Below are 25,170 nucleotides of genomic sequence, written 5' to 3'. Positions count from 1 at the left end.
AGTCTGCTGGCAAAGCTCTCTATTGTATTTTTTTTTCCATCACAGTCATTGTATTCTTCAGCTCCAGAATTTGTTTGGTTTTATTTTATGATTTCTGTCTCTTTGTTAAGTTCCTCATTCTGTTCATAAATTGCTTTCCTGATTTTGTTGAGTTGTCTAGCACTGAGCTTCTTTAAAAACAATTGTTTTGAATCCTGTGTCAGGAAATTCATAGATCGCCAATACTTTAGGGTTATTTACTGGAAATGTACTTCAGTGGTATCACGTTTGCATGATTTTCTTGTTCCTTGTAGCCTTGCACGGGTATCTGTGCATTTGAACATTCGCCCCTTCCAGACTTTAAGGACCGGCTTCAACGGGAAAAGACCTTCACTTGCTGGTGGCATAGCGTGCCAGTTGGGTGGCATGTGTGGTGACCATCGGTGTGGCACTGGTTCCAGTAGCGAGAAGCACCAGGTCCAGGTGCCAGGTGTGTGCGCAGCAGTGCTGAGTCCAAGGCATGGGCGCAATGACTTTCTTGACTGTGGAAGTTCAGCTTAGAGAACACGCACCTTCCCAGCATCTCTCTCCCATTTGTCACGTACAGGAAATGAGCGGTGGCGGATATCTGGTCTCAGGTCTCCATGAGCTTGAAGAAACGCACAGCGATGGCCTGGCTGCCCCTTTAGTCAGCGCTGCAGATGCCCTGTTTGGAACTATTTAGCAATTTTAACCTACTTTATTTCACCTCTGTGGAAACTCTTTTCAGGGTAAAGAAAGCAGATTGGGGCCAAAGTCATAAGACAAAGGAGGCTGAGAGTTCGTCCTTTATGGCATTTGAAGTATGACATTGACATCACTGATAATTTTGCAAAACAGGTGTTAGCATCCCTTATTACTCAGGCAATAGCTGAACAACTGTTCTTGAATTTAACGAAAGCTAAGAAAGTAAATATTACTTCCTTTGAGGAACAACTACGTTACCTATTGAGAGTCTTTCTCTCTTGATGTGCTGAAATGACTCTTCTTGTTTACATCTTTTTAAATCCAGATGAACTCAAACAGCCATGAATCAACCCCAAACAGAGGCCCTCATCTGTGAGCATCCTCGTGTTAGTGCACTAATGAGAATTTAAAGATTCTAATTAAACCCAGATGCAAAATATCTCCCTGAGTACATCCGAAAGCACCAGTTCAACAAAAAAGATATATCCCATTTCCAATGCGGTTTTAGTTCATTTTCTACATTTTTATTGTATTCTGACTTGAAGTTAATTGTTAAAGCAGTAACTGCTATTAATATGTTTAAACAGATTTGTGGGTGTCTAACAATTTGGGTAATTGTGAATAACTACAAATTTACTTAATCGATGTGTAGATACACAGGTATCTGTGCGCACAAACTTCAATTCTCAATTATTCAAGTTAATGAACATGAGATCTTTATCTGGGGCTTTTTTGAAATCCTCGATTATGAAAAAACCCTTGGAAGTCACTTTTGACATTGTAGTCAGGAGCCCAAATATTGGAGCTACAATTCAAACATCTGGATGTGAATCCTAACCCTGCCACTGCCCGTTCCCAACGCTGGGTCACCTGTGGGAAGTCGGTTTACCTCTCCCAGCCGGGGTCACCTCTTCCCTGCGGTGCTTGTCCCTCTGGCACCTGGTTCCCAAGGGAGGGGACCCTCCCCCGAGGTCAGCAGTAGGAGGTTCCCCTCCTCCCTACCTGCACGGCTCCTAGTGACCCAGTGACCCTGAGCCCTCTGGCCCTGCACTCACTCTCTGAGGGAGGAGCCTGAGAGCCTGATGACAGCCGACAGCTGGCTAATTCACCCACAGTCTACACTTGGCGGCATGCTGGCCCTGGGGCTCTTTCACGAGTCCCGTTTCCCGCAACAGTATTGGGTTGGCCAAAAAGGTTCATTCGGTATTTTCCATAACATCTTACGGGAAAAAAAACTTATCCAAAAAACCTCTTTTCTTCATTTCCCCTGTTTCCTTCTGTTTTTTAATATCTGTTTATCTATCTATCTATCTATCTATTTATTTGTCTGCGCCAGGTCTTAGTTGCGGCCTGAGGGGTCTTCGTTGAGGCATGCAGGATCTTCAGTTGCCGCGTGTGGGATCTATTCCCTGACCAGGGATCGACCCCGGACCCCCTGCATTGGGAGCGCGGGGCCATAGTCCCTCCCCTCTTTCTTTAATGTAACTCATCATGTAGAATTTTTAAATGCCAACAGTACAAGAATTTAAATCCCTTCATGTTGATAAAATTGGAGTTTACGAGTGTGACCAGCTCCCTACCCGTCTTTGTGAATCCATCATAAGTATTGAGGGGCCTCTTGTCCACAGACAAAGGATTCTCCCATTTCACCAAGAAACCCGTAGCTTAGACACTGCCCCCCACCGCCGGGGGCGGGGAGACAAGATTGGAGGGAACCTCGCTGTTCTGCTCCAAGATTCATTCGGTGGGTTTCTGTGTTTCCAGGGTCAGGAGGGAGGGCAGGGAGCTTCCTCTGAGGGCTGAATTGGGTGGGAGTCTCACAGTAGCCCCGGGTGGCGTGAGGCCTGTGTAGACCAAAGGGACAGAGAGAGAAGGGGGCCCAGCTTGGAGCCCAGCAAGGGGAGGCCGGCCGGCTGTGTAGGGGCCGCATGGGGACCGCAGACCAGGGATGACAGCAAGGCCCAAAGTCCCACCACACACATTCAGCTCAGCACTCTCGCACGGAGGTGTCCATCTGTCTGGTTTTCTGGCCCCAGGAGGTGCGGCAGAGCGACTGGCTTTCCTGTCACCATCACCTGGCCTGTCCCAGCTCCACTGTCCCCACCCACATCTGGCTTCCTGCCCCTCCCCACCCTCCCCCATTGCTGTTTCTGATCCCCTCCATTTTTTAGACAATGTTAAGAAAAGAAATATTCAGTATCACTGTTAAAGCACCAGAAGGAAGACGTTATTCATGGGGAGGACAGTGGCGGCAGGTAAAGACCCCTGCGATGGCCTTGCAAGGAGGCGTGGAGCCGAGCTCAGATCACAGCGTGGCCAGTGGGACTGCAGCCCAGGGCCGGGTTGGGCAGCGGATGGAAAATCACTAGGAGGGAACAGCAGGTCAGAGGGGTCTGGCTGAGCTGACCCAGTAGAACCCCTACTAAAACTGGACCAAGCCGAGAGGGACAGGGTAGTGGGCGGTGGTGGCTGAAAAGACAGGCCTGGCTGAAACCAGCTCAGGGGCCCTGTGCGATTTGTTCAGGGACAGCATCTTCGTCACATGTTGTCAAATGTGCTGTGTGTTAGAAGCATCTGAGCTCCAGCTGTGCTGCCCGGAAGTCTGATTCAGAGCATCCGCGACAGGCCCTGTGGGCCCACAGACGCCCCTAAGCAGCTCTCCTACTGGGAGGGGCCTCCTGCCTCCTCCAGGAAGTCCTCCGTCTCCAATAACCGAGGTCACTTCATGACTTGAGGCAGTCAGGAAACCCAGACTGGTGTAAGGGGCAGCGCTTCACTGCCCCCCACCCCAGCAGCCCTCTCCAGGCAGGACAGTGGTTCCCACCTGTGGGGGGTCCAACCAGACTTGCAGGGAAGTCTACTTCTTCCAACTCAGCTTGTTGGTCTGTGAACAGGGTAGCAACAGTGACCACCTCTGGGACGATGATGTGGATTAAGGCAGTGGTCCCCAGACTTTTTGGCATCAGGGACGGGTTTCATGGCAGACAAATTTTTCCACAGATGGCGTGGGGGGGTGGGTGTTGGTTCAGGCGGTAATGTGAGCGACGGAGAGCGATGGGGAGCTATGGGGAGCGGTGGGGAGCGGTGGGGAGCGACGGGGAGCGACGGGGAGTGACGGGGAGCAACGGGGAGTGGTGGGGAGCCATGGGGAGCTGCAGAGGAAGCTTCGCTCACTCGCCTGCCGCTCACCTCCTGCTGTGCATCCCAGCTCCTAACAGGCCACAGACCAGTACCGGTCCGTGGTCTGGGGGCTGGGGACCCTTGGATTAAGGGGACAGGCTGCCCCAGGCACTCAGCACCTGGCGGGCTCCCAGCCCCGGACAGACGTCATGTCACGGGCTTCTCTATACAGAGGACCCTGTCTGATTAGTCTCTGGATTTCACTAGTGTCTTGCTCAATAAATTTTGATTGATTCTTTTCCCCAGGGGACGGGTTCAGAGACGAAATAAGAATAGAAATGCTTGAGAAACGGCCTCCACTCAGCCTCTCCCCCGGCTTTTCTAGATACAGTGAGGTTTCCACGGCAACAGCTCCTACAGACCCCTTCCCGATCCTAACAATTGGGGGGTGGGGGGTGCTCCAGAGGCCCCAAAGGCGAACGCACACTTTGACTGGGGTGTTTGTTGGGGGAGAGGGACATTGCCGTTGCCAGGGTGACAGAGACGGGGCTCTGGTCCTCGGGTGTCAGGCTCATGAGCGTGATGTTCATCAGTGACCAACCACAGAACACTGTGGCCCGAGGATGAAATCAGGGTGGACTGAAGTCCGAAAAATGAGTGGATAAGCCGGGTAGCCTGCAGTGCGGGTGCACCTGACTCCAAACATTAATGTCCAAATGCATTGTCCCTAAAGAGACTGTCTTCCAGATTGAACAATAATAACAAATTTAAAGCTGATGAAAGGGCAAGCAAATAATTTAACTGGTGAGCAACTCCTCACCCCAAATTGTCGTGATTTCACTAAAAAATGTCTGCATGAAACATTAACGTGTATGTGATTTCTCCTTAAGGTTGGACTTGGGTCCAAAATACACATAGCCTCCATGCCCAGGGGTTTAGATTAAGTCAACGTGCAGCTTTCCCAGTTCCTCGTTGTTCACCTGTGACCCGGGCTCTCGGGAAGCCTGCCCAGCAGATGGTGCACCGGGGGCTCAGGGTTGGCCAGGCGGGCGGGGAGCGATGGCCCAGGGAAGCCACTCGGCACACGAGAAGTGTTTCGGGAACGGTGGTCTCCACAGACACCGCTCAACACTGCCTGATGGCATCAAACGTGAACTTTAAACAGCTTCGTGCTGAGCAGACAGTGGTGCCGAGAAGAGCCGAGAGGTATCTCTGTACCGTCTCGCGGAAGCACTGTATACACACGGTTTGGACGATAATAACAAAACACTTAACGCTGGTGGATTCGACACTGAGTTTTCAGTACCAGGTACTATTTTCAGCACCTACTTCTGGGCTCTCATTTCACCCCATAAAAATCCCATGACCCAGGCACTATTCCTGTTGGAGAGGTGAGAACGTCCAGGCCAAATAATGTTCGCAAAGTCAGGCTGCTGTCAGGTAGCGACGCCAGGAGTGGCCTGATCCAAGCCCTCTGCCAAACTGCCCATCACGGTCTAGCAGCACCTTCGCCACATCTGCTTTAGCCGCTGTCGTTGTGTCACAAACCTCACCAAACCCAACAGCTCAAAACCACACCATCGTGCGTCTTGCTCTTGCGCTGTCATTTGGGCTGTGCTCCACAGGTCACTGCGGGCCGAGGACCCTCCCGGGGAAGCTCACCCGCGGCCTCTCCATGAGGCTACGTCCAGCTGCATCCCGAGAGGTCACATCCAGGACCCAGACACAGATGCGTGCGTTCACGGTCCACCGTCCCTCTCGCTCCGCGGGTGAGACATCTCCGAGGAGATGATGCGCAGCCTACTGGATAGGAGGCAGGTGGCAGGTGGAGATCACTGGTGAGAAGAGCCAGCAGCGCGGGAGACAAGGGCGCAGCCGTCTTTGGAAAACACTGTCTGCCAGGATGCGCACTTCCTAGGCTCGGGGCCGTCCCGCTGAAACACCCGAGCTGGGAGCAGCCACTGGGCACTGAGGGGCAGGGTCGTGCAGTTACCTCCCTGTTGCCCACGACAGGCGGGGGCCAACCCTGAAGACGTCCTCCAGCCTCCGTGGACTTCCGCTTCCACACAGCCCCTGGTGCCCGTGGAGCAACTACTTCTGGCAACATTGGAAAGAAAACGTCATCCAGAAGTGTTCTAGGCAGATGCTGCAGGCCTGGGTCTCCCTGCTGAGATTCAGGACCATGGACTTTACAGGTAATTCTTACAGTGCCTCTTTTACAGAAAGGAGACCGAGGGCTCAGAGATGCTAACTGCCCGGTGGTGGCTGAACCGTTCAGAGAGGGTGTGAAGGAACTCAAGCCTGTCCTCTGATGCCCGTTCAGAGCTTTTCCCATGATGCCATGGAAAGGGGGGGAAAGGGCTTCCATCTCTCATGCCTTCCTTCAAATTTGTTATTGGCCTCTCCGTAATTTGAGATATAGAAAAGCTGAGTAGTCAGGTAACTTGAGTTATTTAGTGGGACACGTGTTCACCGGTCCCTGACTTTGAAATTGACTGAGGCTTTATTGCCATTGTCAACAAACAGGAGTCATTACCAAGACCTGGAGATGCGCTTTTCCCCGGACACACGAAGGAGTATCGAGATGGAAGGTGGGGAAGATCCTCTCCCATTCACTGGGATCCCTCTGAGCTGCGTACCGCTGTCTGGTGGCCGGATGACCATCCTGCCAGCGTTTCTCCTGCCTTCCCGGTTCTGGCCGCGTAGACGGCCAAGAAGGAGCACAAGCTGGCCGTGCTCTATGGAGGATGAGTCCCAACAGCGGGGGCACGTGGCCCCACTCCCTAGGCCCCTGGCACGCCCACCTCCAGGGCGCCCGCCCACCGTCGTGTGCTGCAGACAAGGTGGACAGGAAGGGCACGGGGTGTCCCAGGTCCCGCCTGGCCCCGCCCATATGCAAGTCTAACCTTTCTGATATTTCAGCAGTATAAACCCAAAGAAGGGATTTCAACAGGAAAATATTTACTGACGGCTCTCTCCCTCATAATCTATCGATTTTAATATCCTCACCACTTTGGCTGAATGTCAATTTTACCCTGAGGACTGCTACTGCAAATCTGAACACATTTTATTTACTTAAGCCTTTCAAAATATTAGTGTTGGAAATGAGCAGAGTTTGAGTCTTTTGGTGTTCCTATTTAAAGTTTGTTTTCCTATTTAAATAATGCTGTTAATTTGCCGTGGTAATTGGGCCGACAGGCAGCGTGCAGACCACAACACGCAGAAGCCTAGGTAGCCTCGCGTTCCTGTTTTTCATTAAGTACAGTAACACACAGCTCATTAAATGCAGGGCCAACTTCCCCACTTAACCTTTGGAAGCAGAAGCACCTGATTATCACCATGATTTAACCAGAAGCCAGATCCTGTCTCCTCTGATCGTTTCTGGTCCAAATGTCCAGCCTGTGCCAATTTCTGCAAGAACAGCATTGACCAATTTCAGACCAAGCCTCATCGGGCCCCTGCAGGGACTTGGGGCAGCACTGCAGATTCTACGGCCCCCTGTCCCATCCACCCCACCTGTTCCTGCCCTGAGAAAAGCTGGGGCGGGGTCCTGAGGCCTCCAGGGGGAGGGGCCTTCAGGGGATCACACTTCCCTGCCACTTAAGTGCTCGGAGAGGCCGTGACCAAATTGCGGAAGACGCAATACTGGTCTCCTGCTACCAAGGGACCTTCAGAGGCATTTTCTAAATCGCTAAATCGCCAGCAGTCACGAGTACGACTGGATGTCTCTCTTTTTCATATTTAACAAAGAATTTATGTTGCAAGTGACACTTCACTCGGGACTTTTGGACTGCATCTTTAGAGCCTCCCTGCGTAGGGCTTTCGATATAACAAAGCCGGCTTCTCAACTGTCCCCAGGTCCAGCCTCTCCTGCCCCACCCAGGCCCTCCCCTGTTCACTGTCCTGATGGGCAGACCGCCCACCCTGAGGTTTCCAGGGGGGGCTTCACCACCACGACTCTCACTGTGCTTGTGCCCAAGGGCTGACCTAAGCCAGACGTGGGATCTCTGTGGGATCCCTCCTCTCCCACCCAGGATGGACTAGACCAGAAAGCAGTGATGCAGGACCGCTCGGCCTGGGCGCTCAAAAAACATGCTTTAAGTAGTTTGCTGTTAGCTGGGATGCACGTCTCCACCCTAGGAGACCGAAGGAACGCCACACAGCCCGCAGACGTGCCCTGGAATTTGAATTTATAAAAATAATTCCCGATGCAAGCCTGCTTTTGAGCATTTAGCTGCTTCTATCATAAACCAAGTGCCAGGTGGGGAAAAATCAAATTATCTCAGGGTTTGATGAGTTGGGTTCACAGTAACCAAAGTTGACTGTATATATTAAATCCCAAGTGATTAAAACATAAAAAATTCCTACTGTTAAATTAGACGGTAGGTTTGCATCTCCCTACGTGAATTCCGAGTTTCCATCTGGCTTCTAACACCCCATGTAATCAATGACAACGTCACTTACATACACAAATCCAACTATGAAGAACTACATACAGCTATAATCATGTATGTGATTTAATTAAAGCCAATCACTGAAAATAGCTGTGGTGCAGTAGATGGGGTGCCGGGGAGAGGCAGGGGAGGGGCGGGCTTTGTGGGGGGAAAGGGGGCCTCAGAGCAGAAAAGCTCGCAGACTGCGTTTCTCCAGCCTTTTCCAAAACCAAAAACTGTTCATTTCCCAAAGACTCTAGAAGGTCTGTAAAGAGACAACTCGGGTCCCTGTAATAGAGGAGATGCTCTTTTTCCAATGGAGATGGTTATTCGTGATTCTCTTCCTTTGACTTTTAAACCCAGAAAAGCTAAGGGTCATAGTTCAATATATAAACATTCCATAAAATTCCCTATAAGCAAGACTTTTCAAAGCAGTCCTAGGAAGTAATACTGGTTAAATACCAGAGATAAATTTTAACCAGCTAAATACCCCTCTACATCTTAATTAGATTGTCCTTCACCCAAAGTAAGAAAAGTTAAAGAAATCTTTGCTTTTTTCTTTTTCAATTCACCTTTATAAAATGTTAACTGAGAAACATGCTTAACATAAATGTCAAGACCCCTAAAAAAAAGGATAAAGAAAAAAGGATTAAAGGGGAGGAGATGTTTAAAAAAAAAGGTCTTGATGGAGCATGGGTGGTTCAGAGGTGGAGGCGGGCAGCTGTGGCACCCAGCCATGGTCCCCTCAACCTGGGCCCAGGTGGGGCACCAGGGAAGCCCTCGAGGGTACGGGGCCAGTGGTGCTGGTGGCGGCAGCTCAGCCGACTGAGACAGCATGTTAGAGTCAGAAAATAACCAGAACGACGGGTGAAGAAACATCACTAATTTTTTCCTGAAGTGTCTACCCTCCCACCAGCCAGTGCGTGTGCCCTGCCACCCCTGAAAAGGTCGTGGGTGCACACAGTCCTCCATCCGAGATGTGCGACATCACTGACACACGCGGGACCACACGTCCACGGCAGGACAAAGAAAGTGTGAGATGCGTCCAAGCCACGCCCCTACCTCAAATGTGCGTGGAGTTGGGGCTCCGTCATTAAAAACGTGGAGCTGCTGGGGAAGCACGAAGTACAGACAAAGCCCCAAACAGACGCTGCACGGCGTTCTAGGACCAGCTCCACACCGAGGGCTGTGGTGATGGAAAGCAGTGTCCTCAGCTGAGGACGGTTTTAAGAGATGGGGCACAATGGACTAGTTGCAGGCCAGGAGCCCAACCCCAGGGTCAGATCTGCTGGGACAGACCAGGGGCCTGACCGGCCGGTGGGGCAGCCCCCCAACCCCGGGCCCCCTTGGGGTTGCAGCCCTTTCACGGGAGGTTTGCTGGGTCCGAGGTCATGTCCACTAGCAGAGGTCCTCATCACCCTTGGAGAGACTGGACAACCCAACCCACCTCCGTCCGCTGCCCCACCCGCCTCGCCAGGCGGAGGGAGGGGGGGGACCCTTCACCCGCGTAACCGCGAGAGTCAGGAACAAGCTCTGATTTGTTCTGTGTCAACTTCTCCTGGAATGGCTCCACCAGGGCGCCAGGCACCCAGGATGAAGCCGCCTGGTAACGCGCCTCCTCACGAACAGTGCTCAGCCCCGACTCCCTGTAGGTGGGCTGGTCCCGCTGAAGCTCCGCAGGAAAGAGCCACTTCCCCAGAAGCACGGAGTGGGGCTTCGAGAGGAGGGTCTGAGCCGAGGCTGCTGGGTTGACATCCCATCCCTGCCATCCCGGCCACATCCTGGCAGACACGTGGCTTCAGTAGTGAGAAGCACCTCCCTGCAGGCCGAAGCGGGGACAGCGAGAAGGCGGTGCTGGCACTGGGTCTGCTCTGCGTCCCTGAGCGAAGCGCACTGGCCTCTGGGCTTCCGCATGAAGCCGCCTTTTGTGTAATTTATGTCATTGCTCAGTGGTTTGGGGCGTCCTGTTCTGAGGCCCCACAGGGCCCCGTCCAATGGACACAAAGGGATGAGATAGATGTCTCCTCTGTCATGTTGTCGGTCTCATCACCTCCTGCACGTTCAGAAACTTCATTTTAAAAAGAAGGGAAAGGACCATTGAAGTGTGGGGAAGCGCCTGGAAAGTTACTGGAGGAGGAAAGGGCACCAGCTCCGCCCTCGCCTCCTGGGGACGGAAGGCGACACGAAGGCGCCAGAACTCGATTCCAGAGCGAAAGACGAGGCGCCCCGTGGCGCGGCCGCGGATGCTGGACCTCCCTGCCAGGGGGAACAGCAGGTGGAGGGGATGGTCCCGTGCTCACACCGGCAGAAGCGGCCCGATCCTCCAGCTGGATGGGGCCCCTGCCCTCCGTCCCCCCAACCCCCGTGCGAGGTCAGAGGATATGAAACCGGGCCCACGTGGACACACACCGGGGTCTCCGACTCCAAGCCTGTGAAAGTCGACTGAAAAGCCGTGATGGGGCCACTGCAGGTGCTTCAGCCGCGGGACCAGGAGCAAGGCAGGAGTCGACAGCCTAGCTCTCTGGGGAACACGGGCCTGCAAGTCTCACATGTGCCACTGTTGTAGAAACACGAGTCATTTCAGAAAACTCCACAACCGGGATTACATCACCTTGGTGTTTGTGTGCGTGTACACATCCCATGTATCTTTGTGTGTGTGTGGCATGTGTGTGCCCGTGTGTGTCTGTGATGTCTGAATGTATGCGTGCATGTGTGTATGCATGTACACACAGGTGTGCATGGGTATGTGTGCCACGTGCATGGGTCTCTCTGTGTGTATGTGTATGTGCACGTGTGTATCGTGCATGCACGAGTGTGTATCTGTGTGTGTGTGTTTGTACACATGCACGTGTGCAGAAACTTGAAAGGAGCAGGCTGTGGAGGAGCTGTGGGGAGCGGTCCCTGGACACGGCGGGGGGAGTTTAGAATTGGTTCTGTGACACGGAGAAGAAAGTGGGAACCGATTGCTCAATGTGTGTGTGCAAACCCCCCTCAGGAAGCCTCTGCAAGGCAGGGAGGGATGTAGGGGACGGTCCCCCCACCCGAAGGTTCTGCATAGGCTCAGGGGCTTGTGCCCAGGGGCCACGCCAGAGGCTGAGTCTCAGAATCAAGGCCACAGATTTGGGATCCCGAGGCCTGGGGGGTCACGGTGCCTGGGTGGCAGGGCGCCGCAGGGCAGGGGGACCTCAGGCGCCCATGGAGTCGCAGCTCGGAGGAGGGAGGACATGGCAGCGGCGCAGCCATCACAGAGGCCTGCTGCTTGTGTCTTTCAGGAATTCGCCGACACGGTGTCCCAGCTGGTCATGCAGAAGTTCCATGAGTTGGCCGTGGGCCTGGCGTCAGCGCACGCCCGCCACAAGGCGCTGGCCGGGATCGTCATGACCCAAGGTAATGCCTCTTGCTTTCCCCTCGGGCACCTCACCCACCAGGAAGGAGCGTAGCCTAGCATGGGCTCGAGCTTGGGAACCAGGACTCTCTTCCCCACGAAGACACGGAAGGAAAAGCAGAGTTAAGACCCAGACTCAGTGACAAAGTAGATGACCAGCTGCCCCAAAGCTGCCTCCACACACACAGAGGACTGAACACACTCCTTCCTGCCCCCACCCCTAACTGCTCACTAATGGAGTCCCCTTCTCAGGATGACAGAACTGGCAAGAAACAGTCCATCCAACCATCAAGGCCGTGGCCGCTCTTACAAGCCAGGTTGGGAGAAAGTGATGCTTAATTTTAAGCTGTCACTTTTGGTGAAAACACCTCACTACTAACCTACTAATAATAAATAGCTAGCTGGTTATTTGAATTCAACTGTTTCTAGTTCCAAAGTTTGGAGCGAACTGGTAATGACCTACCAGAGAATGATTATTGAAAACAAATAATTGACTTTGGGGCTAGTTAGGTTTCAAAGACACACACTTTCTCTGCCAGTGTAGACCAAGTCTAAGACTTGAAAGAGGCCATCTACCTGATGTTCAAAAATATGGATGTTAGAAGTCAACTAACAGCCAGACGACTGGCCCATTTTTCCCCTCATTCTGGACGCCCGGGGGCTCCTGCAGTGTCAAGTGCAAGGCCACTGGGGTCAGGACATATGATTTAACCCTTCCACTTTGGGCAGCTTAGTAAAATGGAAATAAAAATGCCTCCTCACAATGTAACTTGGTGCCTAGGATAAAGTACATGAAAAACTTTGAAATGTAAAAATTACTCTATAATGTTCTAAGTCAAAGGCAATTCTGCTCCATCAATGATACTGTTGAATTTGGTGGCAGGCATCCCGCCCGATCCACTCACATTCGGTAACACCTGCCCCTTTGTAGAATAAGAAATGTCCCAAATTGAGGGCTAAGAGCCCCCTCAGTCCAGACTACGGCTGCTGGAGGCGGCGCTCCATCCACGTAGCCACGGCAGCCACTAACCGGACGCGGGCTCCACTCTGCACGCGTAATGGGTGTGGAGGACAGACATGCCCCCCCCCCGGGGACATGGTAACCAGGACGCAGTGGGGTGGCACCCAGGGTTGAACCCAGCAACTCCTGTGACTAGCGCTGTGACCAGGCCAGCTGGCCTCTTTGGGACTCGGTTCCCCACCTTTAAAATGGGGTGATGGTCAAACCTACCTGGGGGTCGTTGGAAGGTTAAGTGTGCTCGTGTACATACAGCATTTAGAGAGACATGCCAGGTCCGTGTCCTCCGTAGATTATGACTGGGCATCTGCCGCGGCCATAGGCCCTCCTGGCTTCTGGGCAAACAGCAGAGAACAAAACAGATCCAGCGCTGCCTTCCTGACTCTTAGAGTTTAGATTCGATGTGAAAAGAAGTTACGTGCAGGGCTGGAGGATCACAGCCACAAACTTTGGCAAATTTTAAGATTTGGAGTGTCACATGCATTTCTCTGCACAGATTCCAGGATAACATAGTTTAAATTAGCTTGGGCTGAGTGATGAATGGGAAGGAGAGAAGGAAGGATGGGGGGAGGGAGGGGGCAAAGGCACCAATCAACATTGCTTCTTTGTTGTGCAGTGTACTCCAACCCCAAACGCATACATCAGTAGGATTAGTGAGTAGTTTTTCAATACTTCCCAGCTCTATAGCTGTGATTGTCCAACATCTTTCCACTTTTCTGGGAAATTCAATTCCAGAAAATCTGGAAAGCTACTCTCAGACTTCCCTTGGAAAGCAGTGATGTTTCACAAAGACTGGTGGGGAAATGGTACTTAAAAGTGGTCAGTAATACACTGCTTTACGTGCAAGCAATTTATCTAAAGGAAGTAAATGTATTACGTGAAAGTGAGACTTTACAAGGTAAACCTACAGTAATTAGTAATTTATGAACATGGAAGGATAAATTGCTGAAATTTACTTTCCTGTTATAAAGAGAAGATTTAATAAACATGTTGATTAAAAAGAGATTAGGGAGGATTGTGCAAAATTACTAATAGAAATACTTTCAAATATTCACTTACTTAAAGTTGATGGGCAATTTAATCTTAATTCTTTTTTTTTTTTTTTTTTTTTGCGGTACGCGGACCTCTCACTGTTGTGGCCTCTCCCGTTGCGGAGCACAGGCTCCGGACGTGCAGGCTCAGCGGCCATAGCTCACGGGCCCAGCCGCTCCATCCCCAGCATCCATGCCACCCTCTTTGTGTCTCTAGAAGCACCATTAAAATGCGCAGGAGAGAAACTGAATGTCCACGTCTCCCTAAGTGTCTTGACTTGGTTCTCTTGCTCCTGGAAGTGTTTGCTGGGGGACGCTGAGCTCAAGCTGACTTGCCCTCAGTATTTTCAAGGTTTTTTCCTATGATCTCTTATCTAGTATCTCTGACTAGAAACATCCTGTCTGACACATTCAGTTGCAGTGGTCGCCCCACCGCTGCCCACAGAAGGGAAGTGTCTTTTTTACTTGAATGCTACATAATTTCATAAGACTGTGCGGATGTCAGCCAGTCACCTTCCCTGACATTTTTTTCTTTTTGGTTGCACCGGGCCTTAGCTGTGGCAGGTCTGCTCCTTAGTTGCGGCTCGCCGGCTCCTTAGTTGTGGTATGCGAACTCTTAGTTGTGTCATGTGGGTTCTAGTTCCCTGACCAGAGATCGAACCCAGGCCCCCTGCATTGGGAGCGCAGAGTCTTAACCACTGTGCCACCAGGGAAGTCCTTCCCTGACATATTTAAGCTGTTTATTTGTGCAGTTTTTCCTTATATCATTTATTTGTTAAATTCTTTCCTTCATTCACATTTTTGTCAAATTTTTAATATTCCGAGTTAATCCCCAGGCTTTTACCTTCCTTCCTTGTTGTTAATCTACCTTTTACTCTGTGTTCTTGGGAGGTTGGCCCAGTGGGGCAGCCACTTAATTAAAATGTAACTTGATGAGTCCTGTCTGGGACGCAGGCTCTCGCCTGCCCTTGGCCCCGACTTGCAGCATCACGATTTCTCTGGGACACGAGTAGCCCCTGGGGCAGCTGGTCTGTGCTGGAACTTGGGACCCCTTTCCACCCTCTGCATTTCACTCCTCTGCACCCCCAGGGCTTCTTCTCCAGCAGACTGTGGAGGTCAAGCCACCCTCCTCCATCGCACCAGAGTCACAGATCTGCTCCTTCTGGAACCTTTTCCTTCCCATAGGGTCTGGAAAGGGAGGAGAAACAAACCACCCTCTCAAATCCGAACCTGGACCACATTATTGAGCCCGTTGTCAGGCGATGGCTCTGACGGCTCCAGGCATTTCCATGAGGAAGCGATTCTTGAGGGGCTGTTAATAATGATTTTTATTTGATATGAAATTTATAATTTTGATAACATTTTCACATACACTAATCAGTAGATTGCTCCGACCCCGAGAAGTGGGAAAGGTGGGAATCTTTATTGTCGATTTTAAGACGTACAGACACCAAGACCAAGAGTCTGGGTGACCCTCACATCTTGGAGGGGCGGCGCTAAAATGCGGCTGCAGATTCCTGTCCTTCCTGCCCAGGTTGCCTCTGGACGCTGCTCCGGGCGTGATACTGAAGATCTGTCCATGTAATTGTTTATTTCTAAGGTTATTAAACAGCCAGAAAACAAGAGTTTCCTAGTGTATATTTTTAGAAGTTTACATTTAAACCTGTCTTTTGCTAGCCTGGCCTGCAAAACGTATGCAGAAGCTCTGGCTTGTACAAACACTCTTTCCCATTTAAGTTAGTGTGCAGCTTTAAACATACACAAACATCTGAGATTTATAAGTGCCCTGAAGAAATGCACGTCCCTTGAAGTCGGGCAGGAGAGAACACAGCCCAGAACAACCCCATCCAGAGCGCCAGACGCTCTGGGCAGAGAGGTCAGGCCTGTCTTATTGGGGAAAATCGTAAAGTTAATCGTGAAGATTAACTCAGCAGTGGAACCTTAGCAAACTTTTCTGAGTTGTGAGTTGTAGGAGGTGTTTGCTGCGTGCGTTTTGCTCAGGTGAGCACGGGAGGTGGAGAATCTCATTTGCAGGGTCCATGCCGGGCTCTGGCTTGAGAAGCACGGGCACTTAAACACTGTTGTCCCGCTTGCACTCGGTAAATCCTGACAGCTTAAATACGGGTGAAACTTCTTTCAGTTCACCAGGAGCACTCGGGGAAGCCCATCTTCACAGAGCCCTTGCAGAAGCGGGATTCAGGGACTTTATTTCCCATATTCCAAAACTCTTTCTTTCCATCTTCTCCCTGAGTGACTGGAAATTACTTTGATCATAAAATTAAAAGTGGGCTCTTTTATTTCTGCCCGGTAGGGCACAGGGAGATAAGCTGGAGATGAACTGGACAGAAACCCTAAACAGAAGCCCTGGCTGTGACGAAAGATGAGAAATTATCATCTGGATTCCAAGGAATTAATCATAATGATTGCTAAGTGGTCGCTGGGAAACGTGAAGTTGACGCAGCATCTCCGTGGAGACACAGGACACAGGCTCAGAAGCATTAAGATCCATGGGGGCTGATGTGCCCCACAATAAGGAGTGTGATGGACAATTGATTTTAAATCTGGGGTTTAGGGCTTCCCTGGTGGAGCAGTGGTTGAGAGTCCGCCTGCCGATGCAAGGGACACAGGTTCGTGCCCCGGTCCGGGAAGATCCCACATGCCACGGAGCGGCTGGGCCCGTGAGCCATGGCCGCTGAGCCTGCGCGTCCGGAGCCTGTGCTCCACCACGGGAGAGGCCACAACAGTGAGAGGCCCGCGTACTGCAAAAAAAAAAAAAAATCTGGGGTTTAAACTATTAGATTTAAACCACAAAATGCAGGATAGATTTTCCACTGACCCCGCGTAGCACGCATGCTGACTTGTTTATGGTAAATGTCCCTCCTTAAAATAGAGGGGAAAAGAACAATAGGCCCAGACAGCCCACTCCCAACTCGTGTAGAGATGCAACGGTAGTCTAGTCTGGAAGAAATCACCAGGTGCCGATGTGTCAGAGCCCTGACCCTGGGCCACTCCCCCACGGAATGCCTTAGTTCCTCCTCGGGAAGGAGGTGCGTGTGAGGAAATACATAAAGAAAGGAGGAAGACAGAGTTTGCACTGCATTGTTTTGAGGTCAGATCCCCCCATCAAAGCTGCTCAAACGCTCTGCTTTTGTATGATCATCAGGACATAACCCAGCATTTAATTGCCCAAAAGATTCCACGGGGGGAGAAAACCCAACACTATTTTATCTCGAGGCCATAAAGCTAAGCCCATTTTTTTTCCAATCTCTTAAACTACAATCTTTTTTTTTTCCCCAGTGGAAACATAACACTAAGGTTGTTAGTGAAAGAATAAAAAGAAGACACTAATATGTACTATTTGTCTTTGTGCCGGGGATTGTTTTGGGGTGTTTAAACCATGTCGTCTTATTCAACAAAATAGTCCACATTCTCCCTAATCATGAGCGTCAGGTTGTACATGCTGGTCACACCTGCTTGTGAAAGAGGAGAGAGGGAGGGAGGGAGGGAAGGAGGGAGGAAGGAAGGACAGGAGGAAGGAAGAAGCATCAGCAAAGTTGCTGGGCACAGTCCTGTCCGTTAGCCGAGAATTTAATCAGCTCAGATCACCCCCCACCCCGTATGGCTGCAGGTACAACAATATTCTGAAGGGTCAGAACTAATTAATGAGCAAATGTGAAGCTGGGTAAAGCTGTACCTTTGAAGTGCTTTTGATTTTCAGATACATGCACTTAGGGTCCTGGTTTATACTCCTTTCTCACCCAGTTTCCCTATATTTACATTTTCAAGACTCATCCACCTGCTCAGGTGGCCTTGCTGGGACGTACATCCCAGAGGAGCACTTGGTGTCCTCCCAAGTGGGGGCTGTCACTGTAAGGAAACCCAGGCCTCGTAGTTTAACAGGGGAAAGCAGGGTCCTGGCTTCTTGCCGATGGCTTGGCCTCCAGCACCATGGCCCCTCCCTGCGGGTCCGCTCAGGGCACCTCTCAACAGTCCTGTGTCCTGCTCTGCTGGGCTTGGCAATCCCCAGGGTTTAGGGCTCTGGACACCCCACCAGCAGGAGCCTGGGAAAGAGGACGGTCCCCGGAGCTGAGGCAGGTGGAGTTGGGTCAGTCCCAGGTCAGGGACCTCGGAGCGGAAGTTGAGCAGGAAGGCAGCTCCCACGGATGAAAGGGTCGGGAGAGGGGAGGCGAGGGGGTGCCCATCTCACAGGGGCTCATACCTGCGTCATCACCTTGAGCAAAAGAGTTTTCACTAACTAACCAGATGGTCAGCAGCCATTGGAGCCAGAAGTAGCCCACGTCCCTCAGTCCAGAAAAGACTAGACCGCATCAGGAGGTTGGCAGCAGGGCACGTGGGGAGAGCCGACTCCCTAGGGCCTGCATGGGGTTCCCTCTGAGCTCCTCATCCACAGCGCAATGCACAAATCCCTACGCATAACTAACTGTCCTCCTAAAATTGGTGCATTTGCAATGGTTAGAGATTGAAAGCCCTGGGACACTGTTGTCTTCCGATTTGTGGAGACGCCGTAAATCAAGATCCCAGGGGAAGAAAGTCCCCCACCCCCCATCAAAAGTGAAAATCTTTCCTGTCAGTCTCAGTCCTAGCACATCCGTCACAGACCAGACATGTCTGAGCCGGCATTTTTTTTTTTTTTTTTTTTTTTTTTTTTGCGGTACGCGGGCCTCTCACTGTTGTGGCCTCTCCCGTTGCGGAGCACAGGCTCCGGACGCGCAGGCTCAGCAGCCATGGCTTACGGGCCCAGTCGGTCCGCGGCATGTGGGATCTTCCCGGACTGGGGCACGAACCCGTGTCCCCTGCATCGGCAGGCGGACTCTCAACCACTGCGCCACCAGGGAAGCTCTGAGCCGACATTTTTAAATCCACTTGCTTTCAAACTGACTGGAGGAAATTTGGAGAATAGAAAGCTGAGAAGAGTAGAATATTGAATTGCAGGAAAAGACTGAGAATTAAACACAGACTTGGACCAAATAATGACTAGATGTGAAACTGCAGGAAATTCTCTGCAAATACTCAGGGTGCAAACCCCAGGGGGTGCTGGGAGCCTGGGTGAGAAGGAAACGGTGCAGGAGCATCGAGCGGACTGTGGAGGAGGGTCTCCTGACGCCGAGCCCACACCGTGGAAGAGCCTGGCTTCCCCCAGTGGGTGGTGGAAACGCTAATGCTTGAGTCATTACACTCACTGGACACGGCCCAGAAAACAGGGCGCCAGGACCAATCGAACAGCACACCATCGGGCGGTCTGCACGCAGGGTGAATGCCGCTCTTTTCTGTCTCTAGTTTCTATAGTTTGGGTATTTGTTTCTTTGATACTGGTTGGTATATTTTACCTTCAGTTTTATTCTTAGAAATTTGGTAATCATTTCCTCCATAGTCAGATGTAGTATTGTGAAAATCTATTCAGAGTTGGAAGAGGCTAAGAATTGCTTAGTCCCGGCTAAACAACTAAGAGTGCATTCCCAGAGAGTTCCCAGAGTTGGAGGTGAGGGTGCACGCATGGCGTGGGAGTTCCATGCATCAGGTGTGGGCCAGCTCGAGAGCAAGCCGGCCCAGTCACCCTCGCACGTCCTGGGAGGCAGTTTCCCTGGTGGGGGAGAGAGGGTGGGGTGAGTCCTTTGGGGCGTGAGCACACCAGTCCTCGGGCTGAGGAGGGCAATGCAGGAGGCCAGCCAGAGAGGGGCGGTCGCTCTCCCTGGAACGTTTCTTCGGCTGTGTTTGCAGGGAGCAGTCTCAATGGGTGATGTACAATTTTCCTTTAGGACTTGCTAACCACTGATGATGGAGAGGTGCCGTCCCCAAGTTCAGGGACCCCCGAGCACGGGCAGCACCCGCAAGCCCCCTGCACACACCGCCTGAGACGGGCAAGGGCACCTAAGCAGGCACAAGGCTCTTGCTGCCGGCGGTGCTGCGAGTCACAATGCCCTTCGTCTCCGGTCCGGGGATCGCGTGTCTTCCATGTCCTCGAGACAGTAAGCGGCTGACTTAGCAGCAGCTGGTGGTGGGCGGGTGGATCCCAGCCCTGACCCACATCCCTGCCCTTCACAGCACAACGTGGGCTGTACACGCGCTGCTCCACACCTTGCTTTTTTCACATAACGATATCCCTTAGAAATCTTTCTATTCCTCCAGAGAACTTGTCTACAGGGGCCCAGTATACAGATGAACGTACTCGGCTCTAAGCAGTCCCCTACTGGTGGGTCAGTATTGGGTCACTCATATTATTTCACTTGCAAACATTGCGGTAGTAAATCACTTTTACACATATCACTTTCACACAACGTGCAGAGATACGACAGCCACACCAAACAGAAGGCCAGTTGCTTTGTTCTCACCACAAACCCGTGAGCTTTGCTAGGAAGCAGCTGTGCGCAGCCCTCGAAGGGACCAGAGGGAGACGCGGGGGCATGGCCCCTCCTATGCCCCCCATGGGGTCATAAGGATCTCAGGATGGAAATTGCTGGATGGAAGGGAGGCTGTATTGCCGCTACCTACCTCCTATCTGCGCTGCTGCTCTTTAGGGAAAACGGAGAGCCTGGGCCGTCAAATCAGAAAGCTCAGCGCCCTCTCCCCGCTGCTGCCGCTGTTCTCAGGTGTGAGCCTGTTTCGGGAGCTCCTGAAATGCGGCCCCAGAAGCGAGGCCGGGGTCCCAGGCGGCTCCTGCTCTGCGTGGGGCCCAGGGAGGGGCCGCCCCACCAGGACCCCCGCACCTCCTGTGAGAGACGGTTCCAGAGAGGGACGCGCTGGCCCGGGCGTCCTGCTGTCTCTGCTGGCCTCTTGTGGGCGTCAAGAGTGGCCCTCGGGCCAGGCTGCACTTTCACAGGAGCCTCAGGGCCCAGACTGCCTGGTGCCCAGACCTCCTGCTGCTCCGGGGCTGGGCCTTGAGTCCAGACGCAGAAACATGCCCCAGCTTCAGGGCAAAGCCGCCGAGGTGAGCGGAGCAGAGAAGCAAGTGTCCCTTCGTGCAGGAATCCGGGGTTCTGAGGGGCGCTGGCTCCACGCAGGGAAGGTGGCCGTTGGTCCTGAGTTTGCCTCAGAGGCATAGGCGGGCGGGCGGGGACTGGCCTGCGGTCTGTCCTCACAGACATCCTTCCGTCCTGAGCACAAGGCCCTCCCGTCAGAGAATCTTCCAGTTAAGGGACGAATCTTCCTCAACCACAGGCCTGCGTCCCGCCCTGTCGTGGGGAGACACGGCCCTCAGGTCCTTCAGGCCAGGAATCGGGGTTCACACTCTCGGGGCCCCACTGGGCTGGGATTAGGGAGTGAACGGAGTTCTGGGCGTGACTCCGGCCTCACAAGTGAGCCAGGTGTGCACACGCGCCCCCCCCCCCCAGTACCTTTTGCCCCACTGGCTGGCTATTTACAGGTGAACTTGAGGCGGGGGGGGGGCGGTGCCGGGTGAGGTGGAGAGCAGACCCACTGCCCCACGGGGAGGGCAGCGGCCACAGGGCTCTGACGCCTCCTCTGTCCACCAGGCCTGGACGTCAGGCAAGCCCAGGTCGTCGTCCTGTCCTCGGGGACCAAGTGCATCAGCGGCGAGTACATCAATGACCAGGGGCTGGTGGTCAACGACTGCCATGCGGAGATCGTGGCCAGGAGGGCGCTGGTCCACTTCCTGTATGCACAGCTGGAGCTGCACCTGAGGTAAGCGGGGATCCCGGGCGGCCGTGCAGCCCCCACGCCTGGTGTCCCTCTATCCCGGCCGACCTTGAACGTGCCAACGGCTATGCCCCGAAAGTACACCAGCCCCTCCCAGACTCCAGGTCGAGTCTGTTTCCCTCCCCAGGCCTCGTCCTGGGGCCCCCAGGCTCAACTGCCCGGACGAGCCCAGCCAGCAGCTCTGAGCCCTGTCCTCCTATGTGGGGCGGGCTCTCCCTGCACCCTGCCCCGCAGCGGAAACCCTTCGTGCACCTGGTCCCCAGGCACCACGACGGAGGTGGCCAGTGATGGGCTCTGTCTCCCTGTTTCTGGCCTCCTCCTCCTCCCTGCATGTTTGCATCTTAAGTGGGGGGGGGGGGGGGGGTTCTGTAATGAAGACCCTGAGCAACGTGCCCAGATGTGGGATGCCTAGTGCTGTTGGGCGGCCATCAGGAAGCAGCAGGCTGTCCCCTGGGGGGCATCTCCCTCTACAACCCCCTGAGCAGTAGCAGAGTCACGGGTGGCTGTAGGCACAGCGAGAACCGCTGTCCTTCCACACCCTCCGGAGCAGCGTTCCTCAAACCCACTAGCAACAGGGGCCTGGGGGCTTCAGGCGGTGACTCCCGCCTGCCCATGGCCTGTGCAGGGGCCACACAAAGGGAAGGCGGGTCCAGAGGTGCTGAGTAGACTCAGGAAAGCGATGCCTTCATACACTCAGTTCATTTCTGAGCCCCTGATTTGCAGTTTCCCCCTGGTTCCAGGCTGGCGGACGGTGCGGCCAGGGTTGAATGTGGGGAAGGGAGTTGGAAATCTCTCCAAACGTGGGAAGGGTTTCTCTCCTGAATATCCGGCTGCCAGGTCAGAAATGTTTCCAAACACCCCTAACTCTGGATGTGTCACCGTGGCCCCAGGCGGACGTTTAGGGCTGGCTGTGTGCTGGTACCAAGCTGCAGGCCGGGGGCACCCAGGCCCCTGCCCTCAGGGGATCGGGGTTAGGGGACGGAGACCAGCAACGGCTGCAGAAAACCAGGGCCAGGCGTTTGCTCTGAGGTTTTGGGGAGGGCCTGGGGGGCCTGGCAGCAGAAGGAGCACAGTCAGGGAAGCAGAAAGGCTGGTGGGATGCCTCAAGGGTTCCCGGGGAGAAAATGTCTGTTCTGCTGCCTGCGTGCTCTCAGAATCCATCACCAATGGGGCAGAACGTGTAAAAACAGCAAGACCGGCGGGAAGGAGCCGCCCGTGACTGGTGAGAACGGGTCTGGGAGGGACCCCAGCTAGGCCCGCTCTGTGCAGGGGGTGCTCCTCACCGCCACTGCGAAGGGGGGCACGGGGGGTGTCATGTGGGGAGGACAGCCCTGGGGCACGGCCGAGGCAGAAGAAGAGGGGTCCCCGCGCCAGATTCCTCACTGGGCGGCGGCCGAGCCCTGCCTCTCTATCCCTGTTCTCCGTCTAACAGAGAACCATCTGCCCACGGCGGCCGTGTAGAGCGCAGCGTCCTGTGGGCACACAGGGAGCATCGTGACCCACAGGACGGCCGTGTCACAGACACTCACATTCGGGGTCATGTGTACCGAGGACGCTGGGCTTGTGAAGGATGGGCTTGACCGTGGGCGGCGGGGAGGCCGAGGATGCAGCCTCTGCGGGCCGGTTGCTCTCACCCAGCTGCTCCGCGGCTGGTCCAGAAGGTTTCATGCAGGACATGGACTGGGCTCCCCGGCCGGCCTCCCGTAGCTGACGGGGCCCCTCTCTGTCCCCAGCAAGCGGCGCGAGGACAGCGAGCGCTCCATCTTCGTGCGGCTGCAGGAGGGCGGCTACCGGCTGAGGGAAGATGTCCTGTTCCACCTCTATGTGAGCACATCCCCCTGCGGAGACGCGCGGCTCCACTCGCCCTACGAGCTCACCACGGACCGTAAGCGCCCAGCTTTCTGCCTTTGTGTTCGAACAGCCCGATACTCTCCTCTCTGGTTGGTGTGTCCTGCTGTCCGCTCAGACACCGCCTGCTTGCCTGGGTGGCGCAGCCCTGAGGGGCAGGCGAGCGCATCTGCAGCATCAGAATGGCATCCTCTAAAACCTTGGTCCAATGGGCCCTCATCTCTGGGGACAGTGTAGGTGGAGACGTGACAGAGGCTCTCTAATTGCTGGGGCCCCGTCGCTGCAGCAGGTCAGGCAGCCTGTGGCCAGGACACAGAACACAGGCTGAAGCAGCACAGAGGCGGGCCACGTGGAGGTGGAGCTGACCCCAGGGCTGCGTCTGCCTCCGTCTGCACGTGGGGGAGGATAAAGACGTCTTCCCGGGCACCTGGCCTCTCCCACAAAGGGTGTGAAAACCCTGGGCGGGACCTGCCCTCTTGGGTATTTTAGGAGAGCTGGTGACCACAGACACAGTCACGTCCACCCAAGAGGTGGTCCTGGGGGGAGGACACCGCAGTCTCCTCTGTGCGGGTCAGTGTCTCCCCAGGTGCCATTAGGAAAGTCTGTTATTGACGCTACTTGTGTGCGTTACACATGCTCGTATACACACCACACACACACACGCGCACACACACGCAGACACACGCAGACACACGTGAACCCCTCCAGAAGCAGAATGAGGCAAATCTGACGAGGGCGGGGAAATGGAGTATCTGTGTGTGATGAGGGGTCAGCCCCTGCTTAAGATGATGAGGCACCCATGGCCCGTTGTGCTCGGAGGGAACCTACAGCAGAAACAGACAACACAGTTACTGAAGGCGTGTTTGGGCCCTGACCCCCCACGGAAGGTCCACTTGTGTTCTAATTACCAAGGGAAGGAGCGATGAGCACTTTCTGAATGCCGGCTGCATCCCGGCTTGCGGTGAGTGCCTTCACCTAAGATAAGGACGTGCAGGGAAATCGCTCTCTTTAAAACCCTGCATGAATTTAACCTATTTCTCTAACACTCAGATTGTATGTGGGTCCAAAATAATGCCTTCTGCTTTTACCAATGTTCCTCCAAGTCCATCGCTTTCCGCTCTGGGGAATGGTTGGACAGAGTCCCCTGTAACAGGGTACTGGTAACATTTTCATTGCTGTCTCAGCACGGGCTGCCCACCTGAACAGCACAGGCTGGGTGGCTTATGAACTGCAGACATGGATTCCTCACGGTTCTGGGGGCTGGGAGTCCAAGATCAAGGTGCTGGTAGATTCGGTGTCTGGTGAGAACCCGTTTCCTTGTTCACAGACGGCGTCTTCTCGCTGTGTCCTCACCTGCAGGGAGGGGCAGGGAGCTGTGTGGGGTCTCTTTATAAGGACACTGATCCCATCCTGGGGGCTCCACCCTCATGACCGCATCACCTCCCAGAGGACCCACCTCCTGACACCATCACCTTGGGGGTTAGGTGTCAACATACAGAATCTGGGGACACACACATTCAGACCATAACACCCACCTATGGAAAGTCAGTGGGAGAATCAAGTCAAACTGAGAGTCACGAAAGGGAACCTATTCAATGTCAGGGAACTTCCAGGGAGCTGCCCCAGGAGGAGAGCAGGCTGGGGGACCGGCAACGCGAGCAGCGGGCTTGGCCCCTCCGAAGGCCCCTGGGGTTGTGCAGAGTGTTCCTTCTGACCGCGCAGCCTGAGAGAGAGAGAGGAGAAAACGTGAGAATTCATTTTCTCGGAGGCGCTCGTCAGGCTGGATCTACATGGTACCAATTCCCCACATGAAATTGTGAAATATGGTCCATTAGCTACTTGGAATTATCCTTCCATTTTCTCTCAGAAGACCTGGCATCATGGAGACCCAGCCAGGAGCCCTCCGGTTCCAGGAGGAAAAGTCCCACAGAACTCTGGGGAGGCCCTGATGCACCA

The 25,170-nt window shown here is 53.7% G+C and overlaps 1 protein-coding gene across 1 annotated transcript in view; it reads left to right on the top strand.

Annotated features, from left to right (window-relative positions):
* ADARB2 (adenosine deaminase RNA specific B2 (inactive)) overlaps positions 1-25,170 on the top strand; it is a 368,746-nt gene that overhangs the window by 321,649 nt on the left and 21,927 nt on the right. Inside the window, exons 4-6 of the mRNA XM_067699982.1 lie at positions 11,531-11,645; positions 21,183-21,351; positions 23,100-23,251. Of these exons, the coding sequence (XP_067556083.1) occupies positions 11,531-11,645; positions 21,183-21,351; positions 23,100-23,251 (436 nt within the window). The remainder of the gene's footprint in view (positions 1-11,530; positions 11,646-21,182; positions 21,352-23,099; positions 23,252-25,170) is intronic.

The sequence above is a fragment of the Pseudorca crassidens genome, chromosome 1, assembly GCF_039906515.1.
Source record: "Pseudorca crassidens isolate mPseCra1 chromosome 1, mPseCra1.hap1, whole genome shotgun sequence".
In the NCBI taxonomy this organism is placed as follows: Eukaryota; Metazoa; Chordata; class Mammalia; order Artiodactyla; family Delphinidae; genus Pseudorca; species Pseudorca crassidens.
This window is presented reverse-complemented; position numbering and strand designations above follow the sequence as displayed.